The 11,859-nt window shown below is 32.0% G+C and overlaps 1 protein-coding gene across 1 annotated transcript; it reads left to right on the top strand.

The window, feature by feature from the left end:
* The first annotated feature begins 2,496 nt into the window (after positions 1-2,496).
* Positions 2,497-3,435, top strand: LOC149531810 (uncharacterized). Its single transcript, XM_089808403.1, has one exon. The coding sequence runs from the start codon at positions 2,497-2,499 to the stop codon at positions 3,433-3,435; it is 939 nt and encodes a 312-aa protein (XP_089664529.1).
* The last annotated feature ends 8,424 nt before the right edge of the window (positions 3,436-11,859 follow it).

Raw genomic sequence — 11,859 nt, 5'->3', positions numbered from 1 at the left:
AATTCTAATCCTAACACTAACCTTAACCCTACCCCTAACTCTAACCATAAATCTAACTCTACCATAATTAGAATCTAACCCTAACCCTAACCTTAACCCTAGCTCAAACCCTTACCCTAACTTTGTCCCTAACCATATATCTACGTATGACTATAACATTTTACATTACAATATCCCAAAAATAAAATATATATTTTTATCTAAATTAAACTCCTTATATTAAATTTAAAATAATATTTGACTCAAACCTTAACCGTAACCCTAACCTTAACCATGAGCATTACTCTAACCGTAACCTTAACCATAAACATAACTCTACGCCTAACTCTAACCCTAATTCTAACTCTACCATAATTGGACTCTAATCCTATCCCTAACCCTAACTATAAGCATAACTCTAACCCTAGCCTTAACCATGAGCATAACTCTAACTGTAGATCTGACTCTACCATAGTTGGACACTAACCCTAACCCTAACTCTAACCTTAACCTTGATTCAAACCTTAGCCCTAACCCTAACCCTAGCCTTACTATAACCCTAACCCTAATCATAACCATAACCATAACTCTAACCCTAACCTTAACCATGACCATAACTCTAACCCTAACCTTAACCATAAACATAACTCTAATCTGAACCTTAACCATAACTCTAATGATAACCATAACCATAATTCTATCCTTGACCTTAACCATAGCTCAAACCCTAACCCTAACTCCAACCCTAACCCTAATGCTAACCCTAACCCTAATTCTATCCCTAAGGTTAACATTAACTGTAATGTTAACTTTGTCCCTAACCATATATCTACGTATGACTATAACATTTTACATTACAATATCCCAATTTTTTTTTTTTTTAAATCTAAATTAAATTCCTTATATTAAATTAAAAGATATATTTGACTCAAACTCTAACCCTAACCCTATCTCCACTATAACCCTAACCATAACCATAATGATGACTCTAACCCTAACCTTAACCATGAGCATTACTCTAAACCTAACATTAACCATAAGCATAACTCTACCCCTAACTCTAACCCTAATTCTAACTCTACCATAATTGGATTCTAACCCTATCCCTAACCCTAACTATAAGCATAAGTCTAACCCTAGCCTTAACCATGAGCATAACTGTAACTTTGGATTTGACTCTACCATAATTGGACTCTAACCTTAACCCTAACCTTAATTTTGATCCTAACTCAAACCCTAACCCTTTAAACTCTAACCTTAACCTTGACTCAAACCTTAACCCTAACCCTAATGTTAGCCTTACTATAACCCTAACACTAACCCTAATCATAACCATAACCATAACTCTAACCCTAACCTTAACCATGACCATAACATTAACCCTAACCTTAACCATAAACATAACTCTAATCTAAACCTTAACCATAACTCTAACAATAACCGTAACCATAACTCTATCCCTAACCTTAACCATAGCTCAAACCCTAACCCTAACTCCAACCCTAACTCTAATGCTAACCCTAACCCTAATTCTATCCCTAAGGTTAACATTAACTATAATGGTAACTTTGTCCCTAATCATATATCTATGCATGACTATAACATTTTACATTACAATATCCCAAAAATAAAAAATATGTTTTTAATCTATATTGAACTCCTTATATTAAATTTTTAAAAATATTTCGAAGCATAATTTTATAGTAACTTCATACAACTCTAATTAAAAATTAATTAACAATTTTATAGTAACTTTATCAAAATAAAAAATAAAAAGTAAATATTTTTTCTATTTCGCCGCGACTGCCACTAGCTTATATATACCTCTATATATATTACGCCGAGAGTAATCGTTCTTGAGGCGCCTTTTTTTATTTTCATTAATCTCAACTTCGATTAAAATAACTTTGGAATTAAATAAAAATAAGCACCTCGAGAACGATTACTCTCGACGTAATATATATAGAGATATATATAAACTAGTCTAATACCAAGTGGATCACTTGGATAAGTCTGCAATCTGATCAACTTCCTCGTTAATCATTGGTTTGCTTTTCAAGTGACATCTCATTAATTCTTAAATGGAATGCTTTACGTCTAATCATGAATTGAACGATTATCCTTCTCTACCTGCCCAAAAGGCGTCTAATAGAGTCCATTGAAGTAGGTAACTGAAAGCATTATATGAGTCGTAATGCTTCCGTAAACAACTTATCTGTTGTACTCAGCAAGTGCACTTGCTTACAAGGACTTATCGGGATTGATGAGATGATCTAAGAAAAGGAAAGAGCGGACATTAAAGCAGGGAGAAACAACATTTTGATAACTCACATTGGATGATAATGGACGAACCCATCGTATTTCTTTATTAGGGTTCTGTATCTTTGACCTCTAAAGGACAAATGAGGCCCTAATTACGTGCCACATAGATTAGGGATGGGTTGATTTAGAGCCCACTTCTAAATCATAGTAATTATATAAGGGGGATAGAGCTAACAATAACAAGAATAATCTTAGATGGAGGGAAAGGCAGAGAAACTAGAGCAATTTGGCGCCGTTGGGATTGTGGCAGAATCGATCAGAATTCTTCGTTGTTGTCCACAAATAATTGGGAGCATTAGCCTCATATTAGTTCTGCCTCTTTCTCTGGCGGCTCTGCTCCACACATTGATCTCACTGCCTCTTTTCGCTAAACTCATCTCTGATGAATTGAACACCCTAACAAGTGAAGATGTGAATGAAGTTGGTGAATCCCATCGGCAATTGCCACTCTTTGTTGTGTGCGAGATATTCTATGGAGTTTTAATATATACACTATCAGGCCTTTTGACAGCTGCCATGGCCTCTATTGTGGCATCTTTTTACAATGGGAAACATGAACCTTCTGTAGCAATGCTTATGAAAATTCTTCAAATGACATTTAAAAGAACGCTCATAACGTCCCTCTGGATTTACTTTTTATTGGTTTTGAATGCATTTGCCCTTGCTTTGGCTGTGAGTTTATTGATATGGAGTTTCAATCATTTCAGCCTATCTTCAACTGGCCCATTTAACGCTGCGTTGATATTAATTATTGTGGTTTGTGTACGCGTGTGGGTGAGTATCATTGTACTGTGGAATTTAGCTTGCGTGGTGTGTGTTGTGGAGGAGAAGTGTCACGGTTTGGAAGGGCTGAAGAAAAGCTTGCAACTCATCGATGGGAAGGATTGTAGTGCCTTGCTGCTTACGTTCATGGGCCTCGTCGTTGACTACGGTTTTAGCTATGCAGTTGTTAGAGGGAATTGGGATGCACTTCATTATTGTGGAGCAATCTTAGTGATGTTGCAGTGTGGAGTTGTTTTGATGGGTTCTTTGACACAGAGTGTTTTGTATTTTGTATGTAAATCTTATCATGGGGAAACCATTCATAAATTGTGGGTAGTTGATCATTTGGAGGACTATCACAGTCCTGTCTAGTAAGGTCATTAACATGACGTTCAAGTAGTTAGGTCTAGACAAGAAGAAACGATAATATGCTAATGTATTATATGTATCTTCATGTAAATATCTTACAATGCTATAGTAGATCTGTAGTTACTATAGATGTAAAGGTTCTTCCATTGGGCAGAATATTGAATGAAGCAGTTTTATAATAAAAACTTGGGGAGATAATGCAATTTGACAAAGCCGACATCTTATCCTTGATTAGGAGAGAAAATGTAACTATTGTAGATGAATAATGCAGACTTGTAATCGAATGAGGCATTTTGTGTGATCTGTAAATAGTGAGTGCCTGATTATAACAGATTTGTATCTTTCTCGCTAGTGAATCTTTGGAATGGCGGCATAACTCGATGCCTTTTGCACAAACCTACCATCCCTGAACTCCAAAAAAACGGAAAAAAAAAGGTAGGAAACGAGAGTAGTATAATCAACGACTTTTTCAAGCATTAGTGTGATTCTGAAGTGATTTCTCGTAATGTCTTCGGATGATTGTTCCGAAATTAAAGTAATATATGGAATTAGGAAGAGTTTGGAGCATATTGATTTCGACATGCGTAGCAATAAGAGGTTGCAACTCTATTTAGAAGGTATTCCTTTTAAGGAGATTATCTATTAATTTTTATATGTTGTTTAAAATTATTTGTAAATATTACACATTAAAAATATTAAATTTGGAAAAAAGTAAGTAATTGAGATCATTGAAGGTTTCTAGTTTAGGAATCAAGTCTTAGTGTGTGATGTTTAAGTCATATGGTTGTGTACATCTTGTTGTATGGTGATTATTTCTTTAACTTATTAACCATATAGTATGTCCTTGGTTATTAATGATTCAATTTAAATTGAGAATAAGACTTGACTAACTTTTATTTTAATTTAATAGTTTTTGATTAAAACATAATACTTTAAGATCTTTAGTTAGATATATTGATGTCCATTTGCAAGTGGGGTGTGTGAGGAGTGTGCTAGCATCACACACCCCTGACCATTCATCATATTCATTTACAGGTTTTTATATTGTTGCATCTTTGTGCATAATGTCTTTATGGAGGTTGTCGTGTGTCTTTTTCCTTTTGGCGTGGATTGTTTATGTCATTGTGCCTTTCTTGGCTACCATTTTCTTTAGTGCTTTTTGTGTTGTCATTTTTTTCCTGTCCTTCTCGATAGTTGGGTTTAGGAGTTTGGTTTCTTTTCTTGGGTTCGCATGTTTGTGCCTTTATCTTTCTTTGATACTTTTTATATTGAGCAAGGCTTGCTTATGTCTAGAATCTAGTTGATTGATGGTCATAGAAGACACTAATAATTGAAAGGATAGGTCAAAAGCTGGCATTAATGAAGGAAATGGACAACATGTTATTAGTAACAATCTGGCTACTAAACCTTTTTATCAAGTTGTTGTTGTAGATTTTTTTTCTCTAGTCTTGCCTAAGACTCCCTCCTTTAATGAAATCTTCCAAAGGCAAGAACTGAAATTTAATAAAGGAAGGCATAATGCCCACCCATGGTTTTGTTTTCTATTTAGATTGTCAAACTCTTTTACGCATATTCATGCATTTGTCAGTTTTAGAGATATTTGATTTATAGTTATATAACATTATTTCTTGACTTGAAAATTATAGATTTATCAGTGATGATTACTTAGTTGATTTTACTTCAATTATTCCTACTTAGCAAAGGTAATTCGTCTCATGACCATGTCATATGATAGGTCTTGAAACGATTATTTTATATTCATGATCATGAGTTGTTATCTTTGAATATGTGATGATCTGTACTCAAGATTTATTATGGTACTTACCTGATACTTGCATATGTATGGTGCACATGTATGTATTACTTTTCTATATGATGCATTTGATGTGGTTATGGGAGAGAGTCGTAGTGGCCTACTAGTCGGGATCTACATGATGTACCACTCCCTTTTATTTCCTATTTAGCATGTGTGTGTGTGTGTGTGTGTGTGTGTGCACGCATGCTCATCTTTTATGCAGGTACTAGGCATAAACTTCCCTAAATTGCAAGGATAAGCATGCCCTATCGCAATAACTCAATATAGAATGTGAAGTTAATGATCAGATCCAATCCCAGCCATAGCTTAGATACTTATCCTAGAAGGAGGACTCGTATCTAACTATCTACCCTTTTTAAACTCGTGAGTCTTTCTGTGTATATGTTGTTTGACTTTCACTTTGGTCGGTTTTTCATACATGTTCTATGTGGCTTTGACTTTATAGTTTTCTTGGTAGACTTTTTATTTATTATTCTTGGATTAATCATTAAAATTTAAATTATTAAAATATTTATCTATTTAAATAGGGAAAAATATAAAAATAAGATGATCATTAATTCCTTGGAGTTATTTGAATATACAACTAATTTAAAATATTTAGTTTAAATTTCTTATTTAGGAAATTTAATTAAAAGAGTTTAAATATCAAATATTAAATATTATTTTAGTGTGTATATTTAATTAATATTGTTTAAAATGGCAATCTTTGCCCTCTTGCCAAAATTAGTGAAGTTGGCAAATTCTAAGTTTTAAAGTACCAAAGATGCTTTTAAGGAACCTTTGAAAAAAAATAACTAGTTTGATGTTCTTTCAACACATGCAAACCAAGATAAATCAAACCCTAAATACATGAAACAAGAGGTGAAAAATATAGGTTAAAACAACAAACAATGATTTTCTCAAAAAATTGGTATTGAAAAATAGAGAGGGAAGTGTAACAAAAAAAATGGATGGATCCCTATGATTCAATAGAAAAAGTATCTTGTGCATACACCTAGAATGTCTAACTATAAACCTAGAAAAATGTCTGAAGCAAATCAAATTCCCCTTGGACTTCCAAATTTGCTTCACCCAATAAACCCTTACCGTAGTCTTGCAAAAATCAAAAGTAGTACTTATATTCCCCATCACTATAGATACCATACCCCGTATTCTATCCTTACTATAATATACAATCAACCTAACCCCCATATTTGTAAACAACATTCTAGGCTAGCCTATACTAAAAGTGCTAAAATAGAAATTAAGGGAGAAATCAACAATGATCAAGACCCTAAGAATATTATCATTATAAGCAATAAATCCAGTGATGAAAGATGGGTGAAATGTCAAGAACTAGGACTCTTCACATACTAGAATGGTCTAATTTTGCAAAGTTCAAAAATGATTAAATGGCTTGAAGAATTCTACAATAATTAGGTAAATATTTCTTTTTTTCCTTATAGATTATTTTATATTCATTGCAAGAATAAATATATTAGAGAATTTTTTCTATCAATCCCCTTTTATCTCTTAAAGGGATACTCTGTTAAGTTTATCAAATGGGAAACTAATTTTGATGAATCCATAGAAAAAAAATTCAACTCTAAGTTGGATATCGATAGACACAATACCTCGAGAAACTTATCATTTATATATATCATCAAATGGACTCGATTTCTTTAGGAAATCTCATATGATTGGAAGCAAATTTCAAAAAGAATAACAACATAAAAAATATAATCAATCTATAAATAGATCATAATGAGTTCCAACCTATTAAAATAATATTTAATAGATCTTTATATAATCTAAACAGTGCTAGATATGAAAGACATATTATTAAAAATATCATTAAAATAGATAATTGTAAATTATATAATTTTAAAACCCTAACTTTGACATCTCATTTAGAAGAAGTATTTCAAATGATATATATCAGAAACAACAATCTACAATTTAAATAGAGGCATGAACATCTAGATCATGAAAAAGAGGAGAGTTTGGTAAGGGAAGCTACAAATTATGAAGGAAATACACACAAGAAAGATCACAATGAAGAGGAAATTAAAGAAAATAGAGCTTATTAAAAACAAAGAGAAAACTTTAATAAATAAAAACTTTCTAAGATTATAGATAGTGCAAGAAAACACAGATCAAAATATGACCAAATTCAACAGGATAGAAGGAAATATGGTCTCAATGCGATAATGTGAGAAATGTATCAAATAAAACTTGTTTATAGAAGACATCAAAAGTAATTTGGAATAATATAGAAGGATCACTCATGACATTGTACTCATTCAAAATGATAACGAGAATAGAGGAAGAACATGATGCAATCATTTATAGAGAGGCTAAGCTAAACATATATGAGGTAAAAGTAGAAGACAACCATTAAAATTTGGACTTCAATAATAAATATAAGAACACTAATTCAAAGATAAAAAAAGGAAATGACAAATCTAGAAGAAGAAACTATAGAAATTGCAAATGGTAGAACTCAATCAAATCAAAACTCTAATCACATGATTACTCTAATACCACGGAACATGGTAAATTATATAATCACCAACCTTTCTAAATTAGAGGAAAATTCTCACTTTCAAGATAACTCCCTAGTGGTTTTAGAATCTATAATATATAGGGAACTAACTACATAGAGAAAAAGATCAAAAGAGTCTAGAATGAAATTCAACAAGTTATAGAAAACTCCCCAAGATGGGAAAGAACCATTTGCAAAGATATCTAGAAAGGAAATAATTAGAGTTGGAATGAGACTCCTTTTGAAGTAGAAAACTATATCAATGATAATGGGATCAAAACTTCATATTTTATGGGTAATTCATGTTGGAAATATGGTTAGTAAGATGTTTTTAGCATTGTCATTTATGACAACATATATTCAACATTTCATTTATGCATATAGAGTTAAAAAATTCTAAGTGTTAGACAATTTACTACAACACAAAGACAAATATGATATGTACAGACAAGACACCTTGAAATAGATTATGCATAGTTGAGGATGGCTTTATGAAAATTTCATAATAATGTGGTAAAGTTTATAGATGTGTATGGATAGTATGACACAAGTTAGATTTGAAATACTATTGTGGGTATTTGAAAGAGCATAATAGAGCACAACAAAGAATTGAGTTGTATGGCTAAAGGAATTATAATGGTGAAAAAATAATGACTAGCCATTATGAGATGACTTTGTAGATATTATTCCATAAGTTATATCAAGCATGTGAACACATGAAGGCTGATTGAGCAGAGAGTTATTAATTTGTGAAGTATAAGTATAGATCTTATCTTGCAAAAAGAATGTTAAGTTGATGAGATAATATATGATATGCAAACTATTATATGAATAACCTAAAAGATATATGACCCTTATGTGATGTGAGATCTAATGTATGATCAATGCAAGTGTAAATTACAACAAGTGAGAAAGTATTGTATGTATATCTATTCTTGTGAAGAAATTTATTGTATAAATTTGTGTTAGGGTCGTGGGCTCTTCTTGCATACATTGTATTTGATCTACCAACTCCTAATAGGGTTGAGGCTTCTAACAAGGCCTAGTCCTCTAATAAGGACTCAAGGCACTATGTGTACTTCATAGATTCCTAATAGGGTCAATATCCTTAACAAGATACTTTTTATTTAGTGAATCATCTCGTGGGTATCATCCCCACTGGGGTTTTCCCTTGGCCAAGGATTCCCTAGTTAATAAGTAATGGTGTTATGAGTTCTCTATGTGTATTGTTATATTTTTTGTTCAAGATTGTTCGTTTACTTTCATATGCAAGTTATAAAGTAATTAAGAATATTCAATTGTGGGCAAAAATTTGGAGAATACTAAATCACTCACACCCCACCACCCCCCTTCCCCGCCCCACCACCCTAAGTATTACCTATTTCTAACTATTGATAATAGAGCCTTGTTACTCTAAAGAAGCTTAATTGTTTGAGTAAGATCCCTATGGATATGGAGTTATTGAAGAGAAACCTTGAAGAAGCTCTTGAATAGATTGAACTTCTTATAGAAGAAAGAGATAACCTAAAAGATAGGTATTAAGATGCAAAAGTTTACATTTGGAAACTAAAATACAAGATTGATGATCTAAAATATGGAAAAAAGTCAATTGTCTAGACTAATGAGAATGATGAGGTAGGAAATCTTAAGAAAGAAAATGATATCTTCAAAAATGAGCTGAAAATTATTGAACTTAAGTTGAGTCTTAAGAAAGATGGTAGTAAGAGCAAACCTGATTTGAAATCTGAGAATGTGGATCTTAGATCTGAGTTGAGTCAAGTAACATTTTAATTATATTCTATTAAGATTAAGCATGCATAATTAGAAAAGTACAATATCATTGTGAAAGGAGAATTGATACAGGCTAGGAAACAGTTAGGCAAACTTTATTCAAGTAGTGAGAATATTGATGAACATATATTTCACCAGAGAGATTCTTATGATAAGACAAGACTTGGAAAGCTAATTGGTGAGAAATCAACTAAGAAAGTTAAAATTAGAAGAGAACCAAATCCAGTTGTTGAATCCCCTAAAAAATCTGATCTAAGTAAATTAGAATCAAGCACAACTACTAAAGTATCTAAAGAGATTGAATTAGTTGATTTATTAGTGAAACTTGATGAACCTAAGAAAACAGAGAAAGTTGATAAACCTAAGCAAGACGAACCACCCAAGGAAATGAGACATGAGTTCAAAGGTAGATATTTCATATGAAAAAAAGTTGGTCATATGAAAAGAGATTACACAGATAATTATTTTAAACCTATTTTTTAATTTCTATTGATATAATTGTCATGGTTATGGACATAAAGTAGTGGATAAACCTAAGTTTGATGGTAATAGCACAAATAGTAGAATGTTTAGGAACACTAACCTTGCAAGTGGTGAAGGAGGGAGATTAGAGAGATCTAATGATGAAGGAAGATTTGATGGAGAAAATAAACAGTTTGTGTGTTACAAGTGTAACAAACTTGGACACATTAAAAGGAATTTCTGAGCACCTCATAGTCAGAATGTAACCAATCAAAGAAGGAATACACATGTATGTCAGTTATGTAATAACTTTAGGCACATAGTAAGATACTACATAATTGACATAAGAAACTTCTATAGGAATCCTAATAATAGAAGGAACAATAACAAAAATGATAGAAGGAATGGAAATGGCAGTGGTAACAATTAGAAGGAAGCAATCAAGGAACATATTGATGAATTCAAGGAAGTATTTGTGAAAGTTAGAGATCCATAAAGATCTTATATAACTTTGGAGGAACAATATGTTGATGCAACTGATGAGACTTTGAAGTCAACAGTTGTTTGTGACTCATCCTATCTGAATTGAGGCACAATTGTAGCTGAGACATAGTGTCAGTTAGTAAGAACTGATGATAGAGAAAGGATTAGAAGTTGTATAGTTAACAGAAGATAGAAGACATAGAAAGGAAGTTATGGTCGAGTGCACAAGAAAAGATATGATATTAGGAAGATTCGAGAAATAGAAAAATATTACTTGTAAAAGAGACAGTTTGTGAATTTGTGGAAGATATGGATTTAATGTGTAGTGTGATTTAAAATGATTTAAGGATTGCAAACAATATTGTGATTATAATTTGATCATGTGAAGTGTCTAGAGTGAATTGAAGAGCGATCTGACAATAATTTGGAGTGTGAAATGAAATTGTTTTAGCACAAAATTACAAAATCCCTAAATGCAATTTTAAGGTATTTTACAGAGATTGAATTAAGCTTCCAATGCTAACAATTAAGATACAATGTCTAGACATTCAGTTTATGATGTTAGTGATAGACTAAGATATGTATTCAAGAAATATTCATTTGTTTCTTTTGTGGATGATCCATTAGGCACATTTTTTTCAAATCCCATAGAATGTGCTTCACATTGAAGACATTAGAAGTTATATTCATTACAAGATTGAGAGTATAGCAAACAACAACATACACCAGGACTTAGGAGTCATTTGTAACAATGAGCTAGCTTTGAAGTTTGAGTATGCACACTTGGATGAATTAAAATTAGTCAAGTATATGTTTTATACATAGTTTGATAATCATGAATGGACCCAAATCATTATAAGTAGGGTACATCATGAAATTTTTTGATTAGGAGATGCACATGTCACAATTGATAATGACCTTATTCACAAGGTCACTAGACTAAGTAATGAAGGGTACAATCATGTAAATGAAAAGACTATAAGGAAGATGGTTGAAACAAACCTAAATACAAGATTTGATGGAAGAAACATATTATTTAGGATAAAGAAGTAAAGTTATTAAGTAAGATTTTGGGACACAAGTTTAACCATGGTTCAAGGGTTAACTCAGTACTGCCTAGATTCTTGCACGCAACATATTTAATGGTAGTTTAAGGAAGGAAATTGAATTTGTGTGAGATAATCATATTATATTTGCTAGATAACATTGCTAAATTAAAGAAGACCAAGAACATAGTATTTAGATTTCAGTCTTTATTGACTCATTTGTTTTTCTATGCAACTAAGAAATTATAAGGGGTGACTAATTAGGAGAGCAATGAGTACACAATGATGAAATCTAGAGAATGTCA

The sequence above is a fragment of the Cupressus sempervirens genome, chromosome 11, assembly GCF_028749045.1.
Source record: "Cupressus sempervirens isolate cs-2001-9-10 chromosome 11, ASM2874904v1, whole genome shotgun sequence".
Classification (NCBI taxonomy): Eukaryota; Viridiplantae; Streptophyta; class Pinopsida; order Cupressales; family Cupressaceae; genus Cupressus; species Cupressus sempervirens.
The sequence above is the reverse complement of the archived record's forward strand: the minus strand, read 5'-3'. Positions and strand labels throughout refer to the sequence as shown.